The 27,826-nt window shown below is 40.0% G+C and overlaps 1 protein-coding gene across 1 annotated transcript in view; it reads right to left on the bottom strand.

Annotated features, from left to right (window-relative positions):
• The window catches only part of FBN2 (fibrillin 2), a 298,207-nt gene that overhangs the window by 200,334 nt on the left and 70,047 nt on the right, over nucleotides 1–27,826 (bottom strand). Inside the window, exon 6 of the mRNA XM_077462139.1 lies at nucleotides 3,232–3,429. Within this exon, the coding sequence (XP_077318265.1) occupies nucleotides 3,232–3,429 (198 nt within the window). The remainder of the gene's footprint in view (nucleotides 1–3,231; nucleotides 3,430–27,826) is intronic.

Genomic DNA, 27,826 nt, shown 5'->3' with positions numbered 1-27,826 from the left:
TCACTTTTTTTCTGCATTTAGATTTTCCTGCTTTAACCACTTGCCGACCTGCTCATGCCGATATACGTCAGCAAAGTGGCACGGGTATGCAAAATCATGTACCTGTATCTCGCTGCGTAATCGGCGGCTAGCGGACTCAATGTCCGCCGATGGCCCGCGAGCATAGCACGGAGAGGCAGAACAGGGAGATGTAAACAAGGCATTTCCCTGTTCTGCCTAGCAACATGACAGGGATCTACTGGACCCAGTGATCGGAAGCAGTGATCTCTGTCATTTTCTAGTGAGCCCATCCCCCCACAGTTAGAAAATGCCCAGGGAACACATTTAAACCCTTGATCACCCCCTAGTGTTTAACCCCTTCCCTGCCAGTGACATTAACACAGTAATCAGTGCATTTTTATAGCACTGATCTCTGTATAAATGATAATGGTCCCAAAATAGTGTCAAAAGTGTCCAATCTGTCTGCTGCAATGTCACAGTCATGTTTAAAATCGCAGATCGCCACCAATACTAATAAAAAAAAAAAAAGAATAAAAATGGCATAAACCTATCCCCTATTTTGTAGACGCGATATCTTTTGTGCAAACTAATCAATATACACTTACTGTGATTTTCTTTTACCAAAAATATGTAGAAGAATACATATCGGTCTAAACTGAGGAAGAAATTCGTTTTTATATTTTTTTGGGTATATTTTTTATAGCAAAAAGTTAAAAAAATTGTTTTTTTTCAAAATGTTTTGCTTTTTTTGTTTATAGCGCAAAAAATAAAAACCACAGAGGTGATCAAATACCACCAAAAGAAAGCTCTATTTGTGGGAAAAAAAGGCCGTTAATTTTGTTAGGGTACAACATTGCACGACCTTGAAATTGTCAGTTAAAGGGAGGCAGTGCCGTATCGCAAAAAAGGGCTTAGTCAGGAAGGAGGTAAAACCTTCAGGGGCTGAAGTGGTAAAGCAGATTTATCCAAGTTTAGAAGCGTTTATACACATTTAGAGTTTCTAATTGGATTCTGGATGCACAGAGTTCTATTTTCTCTAAACACAGCTAAACTAACAGAACCTAAATGCTTAGTTTTATTGGTCCTATAAACACATATAAACACAGATTTGACAGCGTGAATGAGACCCTAAAGTCACTGTAATCCCTTGCATATACCCAGTGAAGTGATAAACCTCAGATTATACAAAGAGATTTAACAAATCCTCCAACACAATTTGTACCTTTTTATCTGCACCAATCTGCCCTGTACAGCCTTCTACAACACACAAATGAAAGGATTTTTTTACAGTAACAGAAAGCAGGATCTGACATCACAAACACTGCAGAGCTAGTAAAAATGTGTGGTCCATTTTCGTACGAACCGAAAATTCGTACGAATTTCCGAAAATTCATACATTCGAAAGCATCCAAAATATGAATTTCTATGCTTCCGAATTGTATACGAAATACGAAATTTCGTTGATGAATTTCGCATCGGAAACATGACTGGTGTTTTGTTGAACAAACAGAGGATTTCTTCTGCTGCTGAGTGAGGATTGGGAAAATTACCTTTTTTAACAAGGGAGTGGGAGACGGGTACTGGTAGTCGATGGGAGATTCAGAATCGGACAAAATAAGAATGTTCATTAATATTGTTTTATTATTGTCATAATAATCATGATTATTCGTTATGATGAAGTTAAAAACCCAGGAAGTCAGCACAGCACAGGGATGGTGGGGGCCCCTCATAATGAGCACAGCAAGGGTACAAACCCAGGAAATCAGCACAGCACAGGGATGGTGGGGGCCCCTCATAATGAGCATAGCAGGGGTACAGGCCTAGGAGGAAGTCAGCACAACACAGGGATAGTGGGAGCCCCTCATAATGAGCACAGCAAGGGTACAAACCCAGGAAATCAGCACAGCACAGGGATGGCGGGAGCCCCTCATAATGAGCACAGCAGGGGTACAGCCCCAGGAGGAAGTCAGCATAGCACAGGGATGGTGGGAGCCCCTCATAATCAGCATAGCAGGGGTACAAACCCAGGAAGTCAGCACAGCACAGGGATGGCGGGAGCCCCTCATAATGAGCACATCAGGGGTACAGCCCCAGGAGGAAGTCAGCATAGCACAGGGATGGTGGGAGCCCCTCATAATCAGCATAGCAGGGGTACAAACCCCGGAAGTCAGCACAGCACAGGGATGGTGGGAGCCCCTCATAATGAGCATATTGAGAAAATTATTTTTTGCTTTTTAAATTCATCATAACGAACATTTGTAATTGTTACGAAAAGTTAACAAACCATAACGAAAATTCTTTTATGTCTGAGATTTACAACCACTTTAAACTGAAAGTTCAGTTGGGCTTAAAAGGATGCATAAACTTATAGAGAATCAGTGGAGTGGAACTGAGTATTGGCCTGCATTAATGGAAGGTAATATTGAGGAGCATACAGTATAAATACGTGTTTTATCTCCATTTTAATAAAGTGATTTATTATGCTAGTTGTGCGCTTCCCTATGTGTTCCATTTTGTCATCCAAGCTACTGCATCCTTTTTGTTCCTAGGGATAGCTGCAGACCAACTATTGTGATTGCTAACTGATTCTAAAGCTAATTTTAAGGACCTCCAAATGCAACAGGTAAAAAGTGCTTTTTCTTATTTGTTTCCATATCCAGGAATTACGTGATTTGGCTCTAAATACAACCATAACCTCATCCTGCTTTCATTGTCTGACTTCTGAAATAAATTAAGATTGGGACTCATATCTGAAGAAAAAACACCATAAAAACAGCTAGCTACATTTATTTATGCATTAGAAGATGGCTGTTGAAGAATGAATATTTGAACAATTGGTTGATATGGGTACATTGAAAACTCATGCCCATTGCTTCATTTAGATGAGTGTTTTATGTTTTTTAGATAAATGACAGTTATTCATATGATCAGATATCATATCATATGATTGGATGTCTAAATATTATAGCTAACTTCATCTTTTAAGTGGATATATCATTTGTATAAAATGTATTCATTCTCACTAATACTTAATGATTTTTTGTGTTACTTGAGTTTTATACATTACTGTGTAGCGGATAAAGCTGTGTTATGAAAAAAATAAGGACAGGAAAGATAGTTTATCAGCAGCTAGAGTGACAGTTACGTTCATAGTCAAATGTACTGATTTATGCTCTATAGAGGAAATAAATGTATTGAATAAACAGTACACATTAACCTGAAGCTATTTACCTTGGCAGGCTCCACTGCGTATGTTGGGAATGAAGCCACGGCGGCAGGGTTGTGGTTGAGCAGGGCACATCTCACATGGGTGCCCCCAGGCACGTCCGATGGTTGCACAGCAGAGAGTTTTTGTGCAGACGATACCAGTCACCTGACCCTGACACATCTGATTGGTGATTTGAGTGAAGCAGGGCCCTGTTCTGTAGTCTGAAAACCAAAACATAGAAAGAAAACACTGTAAGCACCAAATGATGAATAAATCTAAAATTCAGAATAAATATAAGATCAACAGAAACAACCACAAACTAAAACCTGGTCTGGATGATACCATTCACAGCATTAACCTATTTCCACATAAATAGTGCTCTTCTTACTTCATAACACTAGTCTAACAGAAAAATAATATTTTCCTGTTTCTGTTCTGAATGAAGATTAAAGTGGCACATCATGCAATTAGTGAAATCATTGGTTGAAATACGTATACATTTTACAATGTATCTGACAAAGGTTATGTACATTTGTTTAGCCAGTCATTTATACACTATACATGGCCATCAAGATCACTGTACAACTTCCTCAGTTACACAGTTAAAAAAAAAAAAAAAAAAAAAAAGAAGACACGTGTGCAACCACAAACAAAATTACAAAAATAAATAAATAGGTAAAATATAAGACCTTACATTATCAGAACCTTTAAACCCTAATTGTTCCGGAGGAAGGCAAATATAAGTGCGCTATCAGTGCGCTATAATAATCCTTTCCATTTGCAGAGGTTAACCGTATTTTCTTTTAGCATAAGAAGTACCCTCATGTCCATTGCAGTGACCTTAAAGCAGAGATAAAACCCGCCAATACACACTTATCACTGTTCCCCTCAGGGACATGGCATCCCTGAGCTCCCTAGCTGGAACCAACATATTCACCCAGTTTTTTTCTGCACATGGCATCTTTATTCATCTTAATTGGCAGGCCTTGGGTGATGTAACTCCTGTGCATGGCCACAGGAGTTTATTTATGCCGGAAGTAAAGATTGTACACTGACCTCCTGTGCATGCATTCTGCAGAAACTTGCAAATATGCAGGTAACATTGCAAAGGAGGCAACATGTTATCTCGTCTGCTACGCTATGAAGAGGAACTATGTTCCTCTTTAAAGTGGTCTCTCCTCAGAATGTCCTAAAAGGGCAATTGATACATTTATACAAGACCATTACATCTTCCTGTATCTCTTTATTTTAAGAGTGAATACATTCAGTTCAGTTAATCTTTCCTCATAATTAAAGCGGTAGTAAACGTAATCTTTCCTCATAAATAAAGCGGTAGTAAACATAATCTGTCTTCATAAATAAAGCAGTAGTAAACTTTTGAAGAAAAAATCATTTCCTCCTGTAAGGTAATATCATAAAGTTCTAATATGACCTTCCTTCAGAGTGCATGCGCTGGTGACGTCACCGGCTGCAGAAACACTGAACGTGCACTTTTATGAGATATTCCTTGTACCTGCAGCTAAGCTTACCTGTAGGTACTAGTGTCCAAGCAGTGTTTACTACCACTTTAAGGACCTACATGCCCTTTATCAATTTCATTCTTTGCACTCTGTGCAGTTCCAGTTGTGAACTGGTCTAAAAATTGAACTGCATAGTTTTAGTTTAGGCTAGGTTCTCACTTATACAGGTGCGGGAATGCGTCTAAATTGGACATGTTGCCGCACCCACAGAAAAAATGTGATGCTCTTTAGCAGATGCGCTGAGGTGACATTAATTATTAATGGCACCCTCACGCATCTAAAAACACAATGCATTTTCAGGTGCAACAATCCGCATGATATAAAGGCACCATGCGGTTTCTGTGCAGATGTGTTTTTGGAAAAAGGTGCAGGAAACGTTTATCTACATTTCCCTGGAGGTACTGTGGCCCATTAAAAAAAATCGGTTGCTGTGCTTGTGGAAACATGGTATGGAAGGAATGCTTAGATGTGAAGGACAAAAATTATACATAAACAAGAAATGATTGGTTATTCATTTATTTTCAGCCTATATTGGTTGATGTGTTAGCTGCTTAAGTTCACCCTGTAGCGCAATTTCAATTGTAATGATATTAATGTTTAGATGTGAACCTAGTCTAATGTGTTGAATATATCCCTACTCCACACTTTAAATATTAAAAAATACACCAAACAAAAAATGCACAAACAAAAAATGTTAAACAATTATATAACCCAAACTAATTATTCTGCAGTATTACCCCACGAAAATTTCACTATATGATCCAATACATTCTATATTTGAGAATACTTGGCATTTTATGTTGAATATTTTCACATATATTTACTGTATGACCATTTGAGTTTGTTGTGATTGCTGCATGTATAGTGCTGCACAGTGGTGATTGATATTGTTATTCACATAGTGTAATGTATTATTAAAGTGATTGTAAAGGGATTTTTTTTTAATAACAAGTATGTCATACATACCTGCTCTGTGCAATGTTTATTTTTTTGCCCTGATCCTCCTCTTCTCATGTTCCCAGCTGGTTCTACTGGCTCCTACCCCCTGCTGAGTGCCCCCATAGCAAGCTGCTTGCTATGGGAGCACTCATACAGGCTTGCTTCCATAGCCAGCTCTGTGTGTCCATAGACACAGACGCAGAGCATAGTTTGGCTTTGCCCCCAATCCCTCCCCATTGGCTGTGACAGACATCAGAGGGAGCCAATGGCTCCTGCTGCCTGCTGCTGTATCTGAACCAATGAGGTAGGATAGAGAGCCAATGCTCTCATCCACTTTACTGGATTGGGTTTGGGCTCAGGTAGTGTAAGGGGGGTGGGGGGCTGCTACACATTCAGAAAGTTTTTTATCTTAATTCAGAGAATGCGTTAAGTTAAAAAACTTTCTAGCTTTATAACCACTTTCATTGTATAAATAGAGGAAAAGTGATGTGTCTCTATAACTTTCTGGTTCTAGTTGAAAGGACAGAGGTGATGATGATACATTGTCTAGTGAGTAGACAGACAATGGACAGGTAATAAGGGAAGTAGAATTACCCAACCAGTGATTAATTGCCTGGAATGTGGCAGATGAAATGTATTTACATTACAAAATTACAGAATTACAAATTATTTAGCAGATAATTAGTAAAAATATGGATTTAGATTTAGTGTATTTTGCTCCTTGTTTGCATTTTTACTTTACATTATATATAATGTGTTTGACAACTATAGACATCACTGGGACTTTCTTTGAAGTCTTTATTAATCAGCCATGCTTTGTGCTGCAATTTAGAATACCTATCTACTTATCTTTAGATTAAGGTACTACTGATATAAATAATATGCACCAATGCCACATTAACAGTCCAAAAGTAAAAAAGTTATATTTTAACAGTGTCAGCTGCTAAAGAAAAATGTGAAGCTGCTTAGCCATGTTATTGATGCATGGAGGTCAGTAAGAAGACTCCCTCACTTGATCTGGCCCAATGATTATGTTGATCCAGATGTAAGCAAGCAAAATTAGCAGACTAGATGCCAATAAATACAAAATAATCTGTAACCTAGGTATGGCCATATCCTGGAATAAATGAAAGCCTTTATGTACTAGCATGTATAAATAAACCAAAGATGTTGTAGCATTAAATAATCAAAGTGGTATGATGATATTACAGATACAATCCTAATTCATCCAAATGCACAAATGGACAAATACTCATAACTGCAAACCCAAATAGGCCTGCAGACCTAATTTAACATCTTGCTGCTAATGGGTTTCTGGAAGGACCCTGTGGGCTTGTGGCTTGTGGCTATAGATGAGAGTACTCAAAATATCACCCCATAAGCCATAGAAAGAATCCACCAGACCTCGGCACTTCAATATTCTCAGGGAGAAAGAGGTGATCCCATATTGGTGGCACCACACTACCTTTGGCCACCACTCATTTTCTTAGGCCAGAGGGAATATGGTTTATCTCTCATAAGATACAAAAGTTTAGTCATGTAGAGATGAGACGTATTCCTTCTAAAAGTAAAAGCTTTAAGCTTCATGCAGATACAAAATGGTATGTCCTGGACTTATAGAATCACTTAGGGATCCACCAAATTATCTTGTGGACCCTGCCCCCAGCAGCCATAATGTGTTTTGCTTTGCTGTGATCAAGATGATGGTGTTAGAGACAGGCCCAGCTATAAGAACTAGCAGGTCCATAAAATCTATGACTAGAAAAAACGTACAACTAAGTTTCAGGTCCTCACAGGGTCCCTTTCTCAATACAACATAGTGTCACTATGTCACCTTGAAAAAATGACCCTGCAAGGCCCCTCAATTTCAGTTTCTTATGCCATAAGTTACACTTTCTTCACAAAACAAATGCAAAAAGAATTCTTTTGGAGTGTTGGCATGGCACCATTTGTGGCATTCACTTTGAGTGTCCATCATTAAAGATCAAGTACTGTGAGGTGTGCAGATTTTATTTGGACTTTATAGAGTTGACCTTGCTTGCAGTTTGTGTGCTGTTTTCCAGCAGCAGGTAAGGAACTGTCTATATGCACCTCTGACACCCATAAGAACTGATGATTAAGGACCATTTCTTCCACACATGTCCTAATAAAGTCCAACAGTTTGTACTGGACAGAATGCCCAAGATGGCAAATCAAGCAGGTGAAATCGCTGATTCCTCTGTGGCTAGCAAAATGTATGACTATTGCATCCAGCTGGAAAGAAGGGAAACCAACTGGTTCCTCTTGTTCTGCCAACCGAAAACCCAAAGCACGCAGAACTCCTGGAGCCAGTGGGCTGCGAGAATAATGAGAGAAGTGGGGATAACATCCACTATCCCAACTAATGGGTTATTGGGTACTGATCTGAGGTGGTTCTTAGCTGTTTGATGAATTAATGTACTTGGAGAATTCTGAGGAGGGTAATTAGGTGAATGACTGTGTGCCCGGGCCCAGAGTGGGTCTCTGGAGCCAAGGCCTGGAGTGGAATTTAAAGCCATAATGAAGTTTGAAATTGATCATATCATGTGTGATGTAAAGTGTTATGAACACTAGTAAGCTGATCTTCTTTGGACTGGCCAGTGCCCAACTCTACAGAGCAGCTATCTAGGAGAAGGGGCCATTCCAACCAGATCCGACCCTTTCCCCTAGGAATCTGGGTCACAGAGCCTGAGAGTTTGTGACGGCTGTTAAAATTGACACCAACCTAATGGAACACATTTTAATAGACTGCTGGCTGGGGATAACAGGATAAGGGTGTACTAGGAACAATACAGACTATACAGAGTGGCCTTCTCCTCTAAGCCAACTGGCCAACAGGTGGCAGACCATTGGTTGCACCCCATATGTACTGGGAGAAGCTGTTTTGGATTGCTATTGAGATTGCTCTCCAGGTACTTAGATACAAAAAAACAAGACCCACCTTGATTGCAACCTAAACTGGCCACACATGGAAACATTGCTAACTATCGCCATTCCTGTGATACATGTCAGCAAGTAAACAAGTGCAATTAGATTTGTTTTTTAACAAATTTAGACAAATTCTTTCATTCAGAAATTAACGAAAACCCGTTTAACAAATTTTTTCTAACATTTGTAAATTCGTACATTTGTAAATTCATTCATTTGTAAATTCAAAAATTCGGAAATCTGAAATAATAATTAACTAATAATAATTTAACTATTACTTAACATTAAATTATAGGTATTGGAATTTCCTTTCAAATTTGGCTGTTAATGAATGTAATGAATACAAATTTATCCGAAGTTACAAATTATCCGAAATAAGGAATGCCATATCTAAACGAATGGAACGTAATGCATTACTAATAATGATAATAAATAACAATAATAATAAAACATTTCTATTATTATTATTATTTATTATTAATTTGTTCCGTTCCATTTGTTTAGATGCAACATTCGTTATTTCGGATAATTCATAACTTCAGATAAATTTGCATTCGTTATGTTCACTAACAGCCAAATTTGAAAGGAAATTCCAATACCTATAATTTAATAGTTTTATAGATTTTTGAATATTCCGGTTTTTTGGATTTTGCCAAATTTCTAAATTTACGAATGTATGATTGTACGAATTTATGAATTTCCGAATGTACGAATTTACGAATTGCAACCATAATGAATGACCCAAAAAAATCCAAAAAAAACAAAATGAATGAAATGAAAACAAAAACTAACACATTTTTTGGCAGTGCACATGTCAATTAGCAAGTAGGCAGGATGGGAGATAAAGACAGGGCCCCATTGACGCCTTTGTCCAATATTGAAGGGCCCTAACAAGAGGTGGCAGTGGACCTTTTTCTGCTCTTAACAACATCCAGCAGTAAAGGGAAATGCTTCATCCTCATTGAAGGTAGCATCCCCAAGCTCTGCTAAATCTGGGCAGACAAAGTTGCAGAAGTGCTTGTGAGCATATCCACACAGATTGGTTTTCCCCATGAGATGTTCACTGATCATGGCAGGTAGGTGATTTCATATTGGAGGGCCCACGCTGTCTGCTGTCTCCACCCATTTTCACAGATCAGAAAGAATATGTTTCATCTCCCATAAGATCCAAAATATTAGTGGGAGATGACCATTCTTTCTTTCAGAGAGCATGAGCTGCATGCAAATAAAAAATGGTATTTCCTAGGCTTACAATACCATCTAGAGGGTGATTAAATATGTTCTACTTTGCTGTGATCACAATGAGGCAAAAAATTTCTCACACAGTGTACCACCTCCAAAGGTGATCGGCCAAATGTCCTTCCCACTATGATTAATTAGGTATTATGAAAATAAACCACATATTTCATTTGGAGCTTTATTCAACAACAAGATGGTCAATGAATTTCCAGCGTGTACCCGCCAACAGCATATAATAATACTGTTCAAACAGTAAAGTTAATTTCATTTTTTTCCCTTTTTTATTTTAAAGCAAATAGCCAATATATATGTCCAATTCTTTCTTGTTTCTCGCATTATTATTTTTGCTTGTACTTTTTATACAGTACAGCTCACATTCATGGCTTCTGCTCAGGAACCAATGTGATAAGCTCATGATCATAAGACCACAGTAAGAGATAATAACAGCAGTCTTGTGTTCGGAAGGCACTCCACCTCCCAGAATTAATGGGCTGTCAGCATCTCTTCTAGAGAGACTGCCGTATTGTATTTTTAGTGCCTGTATATTCAGTTAGAAGTTTGCTGCTAATCTCTGTGAGAATGCATCTACCCTGAATCGTGTGTCTGGTGTGTGTGTGGGCAGTGGAAAAGGTTATGTCCTGTACACACGATTGGACTTTCTGACGGAAAATGTGCGATTGGATTGTGTTGTCGAAAAATCAGATCGTGTGCGGTTCCATCAGACTTTTTCCATCAGAATTTCCGACACACAAAGTTTGAGAGCTGGATCTAAAATTTTCCGACAACAAAATCCGATCATTTAAATTCCAAACGTGTGTAAACAATTCCGCCGGACAAAGTGCCATGCATGCTCAGAATAAATTATGAGTTGAAAGCTATTTACTACTGCCCTCTTTCTAGTCTTGTCGTACGTGGTTTACGTCACCTCGTTCTAAATGATCGGATTTTCTGACAACTTTATGCGACCACGTGCATTCAAGTTTGGGCCAAAATCCAGGGGAAAAAATCTGACGGATTTTGTCAACAGAATGTTCGACTGTGTGTACAGGGCATTACTATGTAAGGATTCCAGCTCTCAGGATAGCTCGGTTAATCTTAGAAGCATGTGGGAATCATGTAGCTGCTACATAACCCTTGGAGTGCATCAGATTGTATACAAGATTTGTATCTATGTTCAGTCAACTAGATTTTGGGTGAATGGTGGCTGGTGGTATTGGTGGCTGTGATAACTTTAGTGTCAGTGTGTGTGTGCTGTTCTCAGTTGCTACCTGTGTCCAGATTGGGCAACCTTGGGTTCTTGTGAAAAATCGCCAGCATGCCATTTGAGTTTTGAAGCCCATCGTCCAGTCATCCATGACCTTGTACCTTCTGTACATGAGAGATGCCATAACCTAATTTACATTTCATCAGAAGGTCATTTAAAATCTCCTATGACTGTGCTTACTATAATAGAATATGTTCAGGGTGGGATTGGCATGTAGATTGTTTCTACTTGATGTTTTGTGGGAGTCAACATAGTTTACTAAAGAGTAGCATAATTGTTACACTAATGCCGCATACACACGAGCGAAATGTCCGACAGAAAAAGTCAGACAGGAGCTTTTCAATTTATATTCTGATCGTGTGTATGCCCCATCTGACTTTTTATGTCAAAAATTCTGATGGACCTAGAAAAAGAACATGTTCTAAGTTTTCCCGACCAACCGATTCATATCAGGAAAACCGCTCATCTGAAGCAAGTACGAGACAGAAGCTATTGGCTACTGGCTATTGAACTTCCTTTTTCTAGTCACATCTTACGTGTTGTTTGTCACCGCGTTCTTGACGGTCAGACTTTGGTGTGATCGTGTGTACGCAAGACAGTTTCAGCGGAATTCCGACGGAACTTTGTTGGAAAAACCTTCAGAGTTTATTCCAACGGGAAAACCGGTCGTGTGTACATGGCATAACTCATCAACATCAGAATTATTTTTATCAACATTAAACAATTTGTAATATGTATTCTATTTTTATGATATATTTTTATATATACAGTATCTCACAAAAGTGAGTACACCCCTTACATTTTTGTAAATTATTTATATCTTTTCATGTGACAACGCTGAAGGAATTACACTTTGCTACATTGTAAAGTAGTGAGTGTACAGCTTGTTTAACAGTGTAAATTTGTTGTCCTCTCAAAATAACGCAACACGCAGCCATTAATGTCTAAACCGCTGGCAACAAAAGTGAGAACACCTCTAAGGCCGCGTACACACGCGGGGACTGTTCGCCCAACTTTGTCCGCTGAACAGTGTTTCGGCGGACAGTCCGCCCGTGTGTGGGCTTTCAGCGGACAGTTTCAGCGAACAGTCTGCTGAACAAAGTTTTTCGGAATTTCCGAAAAACTGTCCGCTGAAACTTGGTTTCAGCGAACAGTCCCCTCGTGTGTAGGCTTGTTCGTCAAACTAAGTTCCGCGCATGCTCAGAAAGGATTTACACGCCGAAAGTTGTAATGCAGTGTATAGGACGTCGTATTTTCCGTCCCGTCGTACGTGCCGTTCACGTCATCGCGCACGGTTTCAGCAAACAGTTCGTTCGTCGTGTGTGGGCAAGTCCGTCCATGCTAATTTTGAGCGGACTGTTCGCTGAAACTGTTTGACGGACAAAGTTGAGCGAACAGTCCCCGCGTGTGTACGCGGCCTAAGTGAAAATGTCCAAATTGGGCCCAATTAGCCATTTTTCCTCAATGTGGTCATGTGACTCGTTAGTGTTACAAGGTCTCAGGTGTGAATGGGGAGCAGGTGTGTTATATTTGGTGTTATCGCTCTCACTCTCTCATACTGGTCACTGGAAGTTCAACATGGCACCTCATGGCAAAGAACTCTCTGAGGATCTAAAAAAAAAAGTATTGTTGCTCTACATAAAGATGGCCGAGGCTATAAGAAGATTGCCAAGACCCTGAAACTGAGCTGCAGCATGGTGGCCAAGCCCATACAATGGTTTAACAGGACAGGTTCCACTCAGAACAGGGCTCGCCCCTGTCAACAAAAGAAGTTAAGTGCATGTGCTCAGTGTCATAATCAGAGGTTGTCTTTGGAAAATAGATGAATCAGTGCTGCCAGTATTGCTGCAGAGGTTGAAGGGGTAAATTGGTCTGCATGGCGGTCACCCCAGAAGGAAGCTTCTTCTAAAGATGATGCACAAGAAAGCCTGCAAACAGTATGCTGTAGACAAGCAGACTAAGGACATGGACTACTGGAACCATGTCATCTGGTCTGATGAGACCAAGATAAACTTATTTGGTTCAGATGGTGTCGAGCCTGTGTTGCAGCAACCAAGTGAGGTGTACAAAGACAAGTGTGTCTTGCCTACAGTCAAGAATGGTGGCAGGAGGGTCATGGTCTGGGGCTGCATGAGTGCTGCCAGCACTGGGGAGCTACTGTTCATTGAAGGAATCATGAATGCCAACATGTACTGTGACATACTAAAGCAGAGCATAATCCCCTCTCTGCAGAGACTGGGCCGCAGGGCAGTATTCCAACATGATAACAACCTCAAACACACCTCCAAGATGACCATTGCCTTGCTAAAGAAGCTGAGGGTAAAGGCGATGGACTGGCCAAGCATGTCCAGACCTAAACCCTATTGAGCATCTGTAGGGCATTCTCAAATGGAAGGTGGAGTAGCACAAGGTCTCTAACATCCACCAGCTCCATGATATCATCAAGGAGGAGTGGAAGAAGACTCCATTGGCAACCTGTGAAGCTCTGATGAACTCCATGCCCAAAAGGGTTAAGATAGTGCTGAAAAATAATGGTGGACACACAAATTATTGACACTTTGGGCCCAATTTGGACATTTTCACTCAGGGGTGTACTCACTTTTGTTGCCAGCGGTTTAGACATTTAATGGCTGTGTGTTGAGTTATTTTGAGGGGAGAGCACATTTACACTGTTATACAAGCTGTACACAATTTTTTCAGCGTTGACACATGAAAAGATAGATTAAAATATTTACATAAATGTGAGGGGTGTGCTCACTCTTGTGAGATACTGTAAATGTATATATATTAATGCATCTATACATGTATACAGTATATATGCATATATCAGATGTCCAAAATAAACCTGGGCGTTTTAACTTTATTCCCCATGCTCCTTTCAGTGATGGGAGCCAAATGAAATTTCCAAAACTTCCAGGTATGGAGAAATAGGAAAAAAAAAACACTGTAGTGCTAAATTTTAAACAGTAGTGTGATAATTAAAAAACAAGTGGGATAATGGGATCAGATAAAAAGGTATAAGTCCAAAATCTATTACCCAGTCTTATAAAGTCTTAATAAAGCCCTGAGTTATCAGCTATTTAGGGAATCAGGGAATCGGAAGCTACTTAAGAAATATTTCTCTTGTGCAAGGGTCAGCTGTACAACATTTACAACATTCGCCACAAACCTTGGAAAAGGTCCAGCCTCAGAACAGAGAGTGCAGAGCATTGTTAGTGATTATCCCTCTTTATATGTCCCAGTGACTGTTGTCACCTAGACAAAATGTGATGGGAAACATAAAATTGTAAAGTTTTCACTAAAACAAGAGGTAAGCAGAACTCTACCAATGGCTGTAAGCAGACTGCCCAGCTTTGACCCACATGGCTGAACATACAGCTTGGGCTTGTGTTTACAAACAGGGCTACCAGGGCTGACTCTGTAGAATTCACTGTCCAAGCCCACAGAGACTTATTTCTCTGCAACACGTGATCCAAATCCACCTTACCACATCCCCCTGATTAATGTCTATATTAACCTCATACACCCAGAGCACCTATCATATAGGTATCTGTCGTTTACCATGGTCCAGATTTGGTCTCTACCTTTTCCCCAGGTATTGGCTGCGCACATTAAATCGCAGCTTCAATCTCAGTACATCACAGAGGGGCTGATTTTTTTTTACTTTGAAATAAATGTGAGCATTTGACAACAGTGGTAAAATACAGTCCAGATAATAGGTAACATTCCAATAACACAAATACTTCACAAGTTTACCTAGGTGGTATTGCACTTAACTAGTTGTACTATTGGTGTCCCATTAGGGCGTCTGAGCCCTCCTGACTCTAAGCTCCTCCCATCCCTTAATAAATAGAACCGCTTCAGTCCCCACCTATAGGGTGGGTTTACAGTTACAATGCCTTGAAAAAGTATTCATGCCCCTTGACATTTTTCACATTTTGACATGTTACAACCAAAAACGTAAGTGTATTTTATTGTAGTTTTATGTGATAGACCAACACAAAATTGCACATAATTGTGAAGTGGAAGGAAAATAATAAATGGTTTTCCAATTTTTTTTACAAATAAATAGGTGAAAAGTGTGGCGTGTATTTGTATTCTGCCCATACTTTGTAGAACCACTTTTTCCTGCAATTACAACTACAAGTCTTTTTGGGGATGTCTCTATTAGCTTTGCACATCTAGAGAGTGACATTTTTGCCCATTCTTCTCTGCAAAATAACCCAAGCGCTGTCAGATTGGATGGAGAGCGTCCATAAACAGCAATTTTCAAGTCTTGACACACATTCTCAATTGAATTTCGGTCTGGACTTTTACTGGGCAATTCCAACACCATTCCATTGTAGCTCTAGCTGTATGTTTTGGGTCGTTGTCCTGCTGGAAGTTGAACCTCTGACCCAGTCTCAAGTCATTTGCAGGCTCTAACAGATTTTCTTCTAAGATTACCCTGTATTTAGCTCCATCCATCTTCCCATCAACTCTGACCAGCTTCCTTGTCCCTGCTGAAGAAAAAAATAACTACAACATGATGCTGCTACCGCCGTTTCAAGGTGGGGGTGGTGTGTCCAGGGTGATGTGCAGTGTAAGTTTTCCACCACACATATCGTTTTGTTTTGAGGCCAAAAAATGTAAAGTTTGGTCTCATCTGACCAGAGCACCTTCTTCCACATGTTTGCTGTGTCCTTCATGTGGCTTCTTGCAAACTGCAAACAGGGCTTCTTGTGGCTTTCTTTCAGCAATGACTTTCTTCCTGTCACTCTTCCATAAAGGCCAGATTTGTGGACTGCACGACTAAGCCCCTGTACACACGGTCAGAGATTTCCACAACCAAATCCGTCGGATTTTGCCCGTCGGATTTTGTCCGTCGGATCTTGTCCGAAACTGTTGCATACACACGGTCGGACAAAGTTGGCGAAAAAATCCGATCTTTCAGAACGTGATGACGTAATTTCATTACGATGGCACTACATTCAGGCTAGTAGCCAATAGCTTTGATGCAGGAATTTGATCTGAGCATGCGTGGCGCTTGGTCCGATCAAAATTCTCTACACATGATCGGAGTATGTCCGATCAGCCCAGTTGGTCGGGAAATATTTCCAACATGTTGGAAAATTGGGTCCAATGGACATTCCGATGGAATCAGTCCGATGCATACCACACACAGTCGGATTATCCGACGACACGGTCCGATAGGACACATTCTGACGGATTCTCCGACCGTGTGTACAAGGGCTAATAGTTGTCCCACGGATAGATTCTCCCACCTGAGCTGTGGATCTCTGCAGCTCCTCCAGAGTTACCATGGGCCTCTTGGCTGCTTCTCTGTTCAATGCTCTCCTTGCCTGGCCTGTCAGTTTAGGTAGATGGCCATGTCTTGCTAGGTTTGCAGTTATGCCATACTCTTTCCATTTTCGGATGATGGATAGAACAGTGCTTGGTGAGATATTCAAAGCTTGGAATATTTTTTTAGAACCTAACCCTGCTTTAAACTTCTCCAGAACTTTATCTCTGACCTGGCTGGTGTGTTCTTTGGCCTTCATGGTGAGGGCTTCACACGACAGCTGTATTTACTGTATACTGATTAAATTACACACAGGTGAACTCTATTTACTAATTAGGTGACTTCTGAAGGCAGTCAGTTCTACTCGATTTTAGTTAGGGGTAAAATACAAATGCACGCCACACTTTTCAGATATTTTTTTTGTAAAAAATTTGGAAAACCATTTATCATTTTCCTTTCACTTCACAATTATGTGCCTTTTTGTGTTGGTCTATCACATAAAATCCCTATAAAATACATTTACATTTTTGGTTGTAGCATGACAAAATGTGAAAAATGTCAATGTATATGATTACTTTTTCAAGGCACTGTAAAGGGGAAGTAACCCCTTCCTACTTACCTGGTTCAGTGGCGGCTGTCTTAGGCCGCATACACACGCGCGGACTGTTCGCCCAACTTTGTCCGTCCAACAGTTTCGGCAAACAGTCCGCTCAAACTTAGCATGGACGGACATGGCCACACACGACGGACGAACAGTTTGCTGAAACCGTGCGCGATGACGTGAACGGCATGTACGACGGGACGAAAAATACGACGTCCTATACACTGCATTATAGCTTTCGGCGTGAAAATCCTTTCTGAGCATGCGCGCAACTTTGTTTGACGAACAAGCCTACACACGGGCGGACTGTTCGCTGAAACAAGGTTTCAGCGGACAGTTTTTCGGAAATTCCGAAAAACCTTGTCCGTCCAACTGTCCGCTGAAACTGTCCGCTGAAAGCCCACACACGAGCAGACTGTCCGCCCAAACACTGTTCAGCGGACAAAGTTGGGCGAACAGTCCGCCCGTGTGGAATTTCCGAAAAACTGTCCGCTGAAACCTTGTTTCAGCGAACAGTCCGCTCGTGTGTAGGCTTGTTCGTCAAACAAAGTTGCGCGCATGCTCAGAAAGGATTTTCACGCCGAAAGTTATAATGCAGTGTATAGGACGTCGTATTTTTCGTCCCGTCGTACGTGCCGTTCACGTCATCGCGCACGGTTTCAGCAAACTGTTCGTCCGTCGTGTGTGGCCATGTCCGTCCATGCTAATTTTGAGCGGACTGTTTGCCGAAACTGTTTGACGGACAAAGTTGGGCGAACAGTCCCCGCGTGTGTACGCGGCCTCAGAGAGGCTTTCACTTTGGAGAGAGTTATTCTTTTTTTTTGTTGTGTCTCTATGGCTGGAGTTGAAGGTAAGAAGGGTGCAGAGAGATATGTTTTCTGGTTAGTAAAGGTAATAGCTGACAAATCTTTATGCTAGCTCTTAGACAGCAGGTTTGTATTTAAAAGTTTAAATAGGTTGACGGGTTCCCTTTATGGAATTCTATTGAACTTTTACTGTGAGAAATAACAATAACACATTGCACTGCATAACATTATCTAGCAAATTAAATCTACATTTTTGGTGCCAAACTCAGTCTTTTCCTAAGTGGAATTATTATGTAATGATATGATGTTCATGTCTTACTATATAGACTTGACTTGCAGTTTGTCTGACTACTGCTACTACTACTATTACTACGACTAGTCATTTGACAACAGATTTTCTTCTTATTAATAATATCTTGAAGAAAGTAGCTGTAGACTGCTGAATAAAATCAGTTTCCACCACACTGTATTCCATTCCAAAAGTAAATATAATATTCTTTGCAGATGGAGAATTTTCCAACCATAAATATTTTAAAACGTGAACATCCATTTCATTTATGTGTTTATGCCAGCTCCAAGCAGACAGACTATATTAAAACAATTCTGTGATGTCTCAATATTAATTAATATTGGATCTAAAAGCACTAAGAGGTTTAATTTAAATATAACAGAAAGAAAAAGCAAAGACTACACAAAATGAATATCATTCTACTTTGAAACATAGACTAAATTGAGACACCCTATCACTGTTCCCAGGACTCTAGCCTGAATGTAATGCACATGTGTCAAACACAAGGCCAGTGGGCCAAATCTGGCCCTACAAACCATTTCATGTGGCCCACACACCTCTCCTGCAGCTGCCCAAGAGCTCCAGCCCTCCTCTGGTCTTCCTCCAGACCCTGCACTTTCGACTTCCCAGCAATCCCCCCAGCTTCTTCCCAGCAGCAGAACACATTTGATGTCTGCAAGGTCCTCCTCTCTGGTAAAAAGCTCCTCCTGTTTTCACTAATTAGGCCCTTTGGTTGTATTGTAGCAGCAACAAAGGTTAAGTTCTGGTTCACACTATAACCTGCATGTGAATCACACAGGAACAGCACCACATTCCTGTGCAATTCATATGCAATTCAGTACAGTGTGATTTGGGCTCATTCATTTTGAAAATTGCACCAAAAATTGCAGGCATCCTTTTTAGACCTGCACTGCAACCACACTGCATTGTCGTTTTGTACAATACAATCGAGTGTGGGCAATCTGAACTGCGTTTGCGATCCTTTTGAGGTGTCATTAACTTTGAATTGGCACTTGTAGCGGATTGCAAACACAGTGCCAATACAATATGTGTGAACCTATCCTAAATGTTCTCCCTTACTATTCCCCTCAATATTTTTCTTGCTCTTTTTTAAAACATAAAATTGTAATATATTAACATATAAATTATGTTATGAGAGCTAGAAACTAAACCATTCAACTCTCCTGACAAACTTAATAAACAATGTAGATGATAAAGAACAGAAACATCAAAAGTAAAACATTATAGATTGTGAATACATGGAGCATTACAACATTACAAAGAGTTTGCTGAGCTTCTTCAGACCTCTGTACTTTTGTACCATCCAACTCCAACTGCCTGTGAGGTCCACTAAAAGACGAGAAAGTGGAGTTTTAAGTCTGCCATCCTACCGATGCGCTATTGGTTGCACTTACTAAGCAGGAACCTTTGCCCCAACTCAAGTGACTACTACATGAATCCAATGGTGAGACAAATAGTACCCTTATTAAAAGAAAAGTGACATTGTCCCCTTCAAATAACACTACTCAATTACTCTTTTTCATTATGGATGGTTCACTATTTAGTAAGTTATTTAGATATCACTGTAATTATTATTGAGGTGGATAGAAGAATATGAGCATCGCACAGCACTATTTTGTTGTTGTTTATTTAGTTTAAGGTGGGAAAACATTGTTGGTGTTTGCAGCAGCTCTTTATTTTAATTTAGTTGTTTTAAGCATATGATCGAGGCAGCATATGAGAATTTTATCTGGTTTCATTCATGTATTTTATTAACCACTTGACCCCAGGTACATGTACCCCCTTTCATAACCAGGCCATTTTTTACAATATGGCACTACGTTAAAATCCCAATAAGTGTATACTGATTGGTTTACATGAAAGTTATAGCGTCTACAAACTATGGGATAAAATAATGTAATTCTTATTTATTTATTCTTTTTATACTAATAATGGCAGTGATCAGCAACTTATAGCGGGACTGCTATATTTTGCGGCAAACAATCGGACACTAACTGACACTTTGCGCAAACCAGTAACATTAATACAGTGATCAGTGCTAAAAATATTCAATGTCACTGTACTAATGACACTGACTGGGAAGGGGTTAAACATCTAAGGTGATGAAAGGGTTAAATGTGTGCCTAGCCTGTGTTTGTGTTTACTATGTGTGCTTCTTTTACTAGGGGAAGACATGGATTCTAGTCCCTGCTTTGCAGAGACACAGAATCCATGCCTTCCCCCCTGTCAGAACCAGGATCTGCCTTGTTTACCTAGGCAGATCCCCGTTCTGTGTAGTTTATCGGGGATTGACAGGCTGGAGAACATTGAGTGCCCAACACCTGCAGATCAGCTTCTGCTGTGAATTTTCACAGCAGAAGCGGCCCGTCTGTAGTGCACATGCGGCCCCCTGCATGCAGAAGTCCGGAATCACATATATATATATACGTAATCCAGTGCACAGCTGCCACCCTGTAGCAGTAAGACTGCTATAGGGTGGTCGCTAAGTAGTTAATGCAGCTCTGAATGTAAGCACCGGAGTGGGAATTTTTCATTCCAGCTGCAATCATATAGATCATTTTGTTATAAAATATATTGATAATGCCCTGTGATAAAATATTAGACATTGTGCCATCAATAAATTTGTTTTGTTTCGTTCCCTTCTGTTTTGTGTTAGAATTACTTTGTATTTTGTAATTCATGTCCAAAATAGGTTCGTTAACCTTTTGTAACAATTATGAATGTTCAATAGGAATTTGTATCCGAAAATCATAAATTAAATTTCGTATTTCGTGCAAAATTTGGAAGCATAGCAATTCGTATTTCGGATCCTCCCGAATGTACGAATTTTCGATTAATACAAGACTAATCACACATGTATATAAAATATTAGATGAAACATGTAGAGTAGGAGGTTTGCACACAATGCTTAGTAAAGTGATTGTTTTTTACACTATTAGAGACTCAGCAACAGTACAGCAGAGAGGAGAGATTTGCGATAAGTCTCAGTGCGGGGAGGGAGCGCCAAGTGGTACGACGAGTGTCAGAGAAGCCTAGAGTTATGTTTAATTTGAAGAGAAAGCATTGTCTAAACTGTGGATTTTTTCATCTGTTTGTATTCGGTGTCATAAAACGTATTCATGAGCCTGTACTGCCCTGCCTTGCTTTGCAGCAAAGTGAGTGGAATCAAATGTTCAGCCATGTTGCTGAAAGCTTTAAAGTGTTTTCCAAGCCAAAAGCTTATATTTTTCTCATTTTGGATAGAGGGTGGCATGATTAGAAGCCCTTGTCTAGTATTTGCTGCTATCTATGGCTCTGTTGGAGCCCCACCTTCAGCAACACAGACATTTTTATTTGGGGAGTTTCCTGCACTTTCTGCCTGGTAAAGCATTGTCAGCTGGACAGGATATAAGGGTAAATCTTTCTTGCAGAGCGCAACATAACTGTTAAAATGGAAAAAAATGGAACTTCCTCTTTAAGAGAAGGTGACCCCCTGACATGCCAAATTTTGGGGGGAGCGGATACCCTCTTTTCAGAGGGTTCCAGCTCCCACTAACTTCTGGTGCACCCTCGGCACCGGAAGTAAGATCCCCTCTCCCCCCTCCCTCTAGGCACAGGTCCCAGATGATCATGCAGCCAGTCACGGCACATGGTACGGCTCGTGCATGCACAGTGGGTGCCCGGCTGTGGTGCCACAGCTGGGCACCCACAGTTACAATGTCGGCGCTGCCGAGCAGAGGGTAAGACGAGTGGGGCTTTGATCCCCCGCATCGTTGGACCCTGGGACAGGTAAGTGTATGATTATTAAAAGTCAGCAGCTCCAGCTGCTATACCAGGTGAAGTGACTAACTTCAGGGATTAAGTATATCCTCCTACATACATTGCAGCTGCTTATCTGCTGCAGACCTCTCTTCTCTACATAAGTTCAAAGCCTAAAATTTACACAGCCTATCTGAGCTTCAGAAAGCAAGGGGTTGGCATCTGACTTTACAAATGCTGCAGAGCTAGGGCCCAGAGTTCAGTGAAATCTGAACGCTGATTGGAGGGAAGGGACACACCTTTCGCCACACAGCACACAGGAAAAATGCACAGCTGAAGTTATCAATTACAGGCTGTGTGCTGGAGCTTCCTCCCCCTCTATCTTATAGAGTTGGGAAAACCTGTCAAAGGTGATTGATGGAGGTAAGCAGAGGAAGGAGACAACAGAGAAAAAATTACACCCAGTGCTTTGGATAGAGCCAGCTACATGCAATAGAAAGATGTGCTTTGTTCATCTTTCATGAACCACCACTTTAAAGCGTAGCTCCACCAAAAAGAGGAAGCTCCGCTTGTTCACACCCTCCCCCCTCTACTGCCACATTTGGCACTTTTTGGGGGGGGAGTGAGTACCTGGTTTTGACAGGTACTCGCTCCCACTTCCGGGTAAGATCGACACGGCGATCTACAAAAAATGCCTTCCTGATCAACTTTACCTATAAATGTTAGTTACATTTAGGAAATAATCCAGGCCTTTTTTTTTTTTAAATCCTCTGAGCCGGTTAGAACCACCTCTGGAGGGATTCTATTCCACATTTTCACAGCTCTTATGCCCTGTACACACGGCTGGACTTTCCGACGGTAAATGTGCGATCGGATCTTGTTGTTGGAAAATCCAATCGTGTGTGGGATCCATTTGACTTTTTCCGTCAGAATTTCCAACACACAAAGTTTGAGAGCAGAATCTAAAACTTTCTGACAACAAAATGCGATCATTTAAATTCTGATCGTGTGTAGACAATTCCAATGGACAAAGTGCCATGCATGCTCAGAATAAATTACGAGACAAAAGCTATTGGCTACTGCCCTCTATATAGTCCCGTTGTACGTGTTGTACGTCACCGTTCTGAACAATCTGATTTTCCCACAACTTTGTGCAACCATGTGTATGCAAGACAAGTATGGGCCAAAATTCCGACGTATTTAGACGTCCGAATGTCCGACCGTGTGTACAGGGCATAACTGTGAAGAAACTTTTCCATATTTGGAGATGAAATCTCTTTTCCTCTAGACGTAAAGAGACCCCCCTTGTCCTCTGTGATGACCTTAAAGTGAATAACTCAATACCAAGTTCACTATATGGAGCCCTTATGTATTTGAACATATTGATCATATCCCCCTAAACTCCTCTTCTCAAGAGAGAATACATTCAGTTCCTCTAATCTTTCCTCATAGCTGAGCTCCTCCGTGCCTCTTATCAGTTTGGTTGACCTCTGCGCTTTCTCCAGCTCCCTGATATCCTTTTTGAGAACTATTGCCCAAAACTGAACTGCATATTCCAAATGAGGTCTTACTAATGAGTTTTACAAGGGCAAAATGATAGCTCTATGTCTCTGGAGTCCATACCTCTCTAAATATAAGAAATTACTTTGCTCGCTTTGGAAATTGCAGCTTGGCATTGCATGCGATTATTAAGCTTATGATCTACCAAAACCCCAGATTCTTCTCCACTATGGATTCCCCCAGTTGTACACCCCCTAGTATGTATGATATATGCATATTCTTAGCCCCCAAGTGCATAACTTTACATTTATCAACATTAAACCTCATTTGCCACACAATTGGCCAATTAAACAGTGCACTGAGGTCAGCTTGTAAGTTGGAGAGATCCTGTAAGGACGTTATTCCACGTCATAGCTTGGTGTCATCTGCAAAGACTGAAATTGTACTTTTAATCCTAGACCCAATATCATTTATAAAGATATTAAATAGTAAGGATCCCAACACTGAACCTTGGTGTACACCAGTACCATAACCTTAGATCATTCAGAGTAAGAATCATTAACCACTACCCTCTGAATACGGCCTTTTAGCCAATTTTCTATCCATTTACAAACTGATCTCTCAAAGCCTGTAGACTTTACCTTACACAGTAGTCATGTGTGGGGAACTGTGTCAAACACTTTTTTGCAAAATCCAAGTATATTACATCCACAGCCACCCCTCTGTACAAGGTTTTACTTTGCTCCTCATACTCATACAAAGAAATCAGGTTTGTTTGACAACTTCTGTCTTTCATGAATCCATACTGTCTGTTGCTTAAAATTTTTTTTCCAGCAAGAACTCATCTATGTGGTATTTTATTAAACTCTACAGTGTCTTCCCAACTATAGAAGTTAAACTAACAGGTCTATAGCTACTTGGTATGGACTTTGATCCCTTTTTAAAATAGGCACCACATTGGCCTTTCGCCAATCCGGTGGTACTATTCCAGTCATTAACTAGTCCCTAAAAACTAGAAACAATGGCTTTGAAATGACAGAGCTCAATTATTTTAGGATCTGTGGGTGTATGCCATCTGGTCCAGGTGTTTTATCCACCTTCATTCTGTCTAAACATTTCTGGACCATATCATATTTGAGCCATTAGGGGTCATTTTGGGCAATACATCCCCATTATGGACTTGAGCTCCTCCCTGCTCCTTTGAATACACAGAGCTGAAGAAAGTATTCAATAAATATGCCTTCTCTTTGTCCCCAGTCACTCATTCCAGATTATTTTGTAAAGGGGCTACATGCTGAGACCTGACCTTTTTACTATTAATATATTTGAAGAATTTTGGGGAATTTGTCCTACTATATTTCGCAATCTGTTGTTCGTTTTAAATTTTTGCATCCTTGATTTCCCTTTTAAATATTCTGTTATATTCCTTGTAACGTTTAAACGATGATAATGTTCCTTCATTTTTATATTTTTAAAAAGCTCTTATCTTATTATTTATAGCTTTTAATTTTAGGATTTTAAAATTATTGCTCATGGGAATATATTTTGCAGTGAGTTTGCATACATTGTTCATTGATACCAATGTTCCCTCCCAGTCTAAGTCTTGGAAAGAAGCCCTCATCCTTGGAAAATGTGCTCTCTTAGAGGAAAGTGTTTTTATGTTTTCTGTATGTGTTTGTAGCTTACATGTAACATTAAATAAAATCATGTTATGGTCACTGCTACCCAGATGTTTTTTTATATGAATATTGGCATAAAGCTCTGCATGGTTTGAGATTATCAGGTCCAGCAGAGCATCATTCCTAGTCGGGGCCTCCATAAACTGGACAATTTTTTGCTTAGAACTTTAAGTTCAATAAGTTCTGTTGACCACACCAAGATTGCAATGCAGTGGTTTGTATCACAACCTGCTATGCTGCAAAAAGGACTGTTTGCAATGCAAAAAAAGATGGTCCAATGCCTAATGCAAATGGTGGCAACGGGCCCTTAAAAGTAATTTACTGCTTGTTAATAATATGTGAATATGTGAATGTTCATAGCCTGGTCAAAGGTTTGGTTTAATCCTAATTTAAATGACGGGCCTGTGATCTAAGGGCTATTTTGAGAGAGGACTAAAGGCAAAAGCAAAAAAGGAGGGATAAGACTATAATAGTACACCAGTCATTGAAATACAAATGAAATATCTTCACAAGAAGAAGGAACACAAAAAAGGTGGCAATTTTTCAAAAATGCTTCAAGATATATATTATGAGTAAAGGAGTAAGAAATATAATTACTTGATGAAATTATTCTTCTTTAATGTTTCAGCGGCAACAGTTATGAAATCCAGTAATCTGGCTTACTTTGCCCTCATGCACAGTAAAAGGAAGTAGGGAAACAATATGGGAGAACTTTACTTTTTTCACACTAGGACTCTTGCCAATCCCTGTAATAAATATGCCTGAATAAGACCCACGCAGGAGGGAATTTCCTGCCTCTCATTTGTTTGCTTTCATAGAAGATGCTTCTCTTAAATTCCTCCTGGCGTTCATGTTCTTTAATGTTTACTGAGAACACATAACCAAGTTATTGCATCATGATCAAGAAAACACAACATTTACTACTGATTATTGTTCAGCTGCCAAGTGAAACCGCAAACACTACACCGTGGGGATTGTTACAAATTTGCTCCTTTTCAAGCAGCTGCATCAAAATTGCTTCCATTTTGGGGGCCCATAAACAAAAGACAAAGAGCTCTTATGTGGTTTCCTCTGCTCCACACCACTGATAATCACAATAGCATTAAAATAGTCAAAAAACTTGCTTACCATCCTAATTATAGTTATTAAAGGAGTGCTGAAGCATATGGATGTTAAACAAATATGTTACACATTGTCTGTAATTAGCAACCCCCAAATTCTGTATATAGTGAGGTGACATGCACAGACTCTGTTGAGTAAAGGAGATAACCTGGTCTTGAATACACAGTGTACTCTTATGGAAAAAAATAAAAAAGTTTCACGGACACTGGAAGAGCAACGGAGCTTCATATATGGGTATTATGTACTGTATATAGTTGCATGTTACACATTGTCTATAGTTATCTTCCCTCTTACATTTGGTGATAAGGGGATCCTTTGTCCAATGCGGGATATAACCCTAGCCTTTATCGGGCAATGTCACCTTGACACAGAGACAATTTAAAGAAAATTTTAATTTGAACAAGAAGGTGATTTAGAGATTCTGCTGGGCTAAAGGGAAGCACATATGCGAGTGAGAAGAATGATGTAAGAGCTGCGTAGCAGAGCCAGGACTGTCCTTGGAGGACTCTTTTGGAGGTGTGTAAGTGGCATTCAGAGCATTTAACCCCCTTAAAGCATATAGCTGGGGACCTTGTTTGTAGATGGGGGAAATTGTCCCTCAATTTAGAAAAGGGACACTGGATTTTGGGTAGAAGAAAAGTCCTGAAGTGCCAATCAAAGAGAAAAGACCTGATCTCTGAAGCTGTGAACTAAGTCCTACCAACAAGAGTCTTTCTTTGTTATTGGAACCTCAATGCTATTCTTTTGTTTTACATTCAAGTTTGTTCCTATTATCTAGATCATTATGTCATTATTATAATTTTAGGAAAGCAAGAACAATTATGTGTTCTTTCTGTCCGGACTCATTATTAAAATAACTTATGTGCAGGAGATAAAGTATTGCACAGATAATGGAAGAGTGGTCAGATGGTCAGCTGACATGGCAGGGGTGATTACCCAGAAATATATAAGAGCAAAGACCTCTTGTGTTCCCAAGTGTTCTGAATTCAGTGACGGATACTCTCCAACTTCTATTATTGCCCTCCAGATGGACCTTCTGAGCTAAAAAGAAAGTTTAAGCTGGGATAGGTCTGTTAAGATGCAGCATACCAGACCAGCTAAACTGCAGGCTGACATTTGTCACCTGATGTTCCCAGACATTCTATTCACACACTAGGGCGGCAGACCTGCTAAAAGTGGTAGTTGAAACTCTCATGGAATGATAAAGACTTTGAAAATTATATTTTCACAAGGAGTGTGCAATACTGTACTGTTTCTCAACTAGCTATTTGGCACCAAGCAGGTAATGTATCATACGTTAAGGCAGTGTTGGATTTATAAGGGGGCAAAAGGGGAAATTGCTCTCGGCCCCCCTGCCAGAAAGGGCCCCAGACTTCCTCTTTTTTTTTAAATGAAGCTTTTTTAAGGAAATGTCCAGTTTTCTTGCCAAGTTCCTATCATGTCTCACTCAATCTAAATGGAGTTAGTTAAAGATTTTGCAGATTATAAATGCAGGAAGAAAAACTTTGTGTGATGCAAAACTGTGATCTATGACTTTCCAGTTCTTTCCAGTTCTAATTACTTGTGTAATGTGTATTCTTATAGGCAAATAAATTGAGGGGAAAACATTTTAGACAAGTGTCTTTTTTCAGAACCTAACATATACAGTATATATATATATATTTTTTTAGAAC

Source organism: Lithobates pipiens, unplaced genomic scaffold, assembly GCF_037356315.1.
Source record: "Lithobates pipiens isolate NorthernLeopardFrog02 unplaced genomic scaffold, aLitPip1_a1.2 Scaffold_3, whole genome shotgun sequence".
Classification (NCBI taxonomy): Eukaryota; Metazoa; Chordata; class Amphibia; order Anura; family Ranidae; genus Lithobates; species Lithobates pipiens.
Note: the sequence above shows the minus strand (reverse complement) of the source record. Positions and strands in the feature narration are given on the sequence as shown.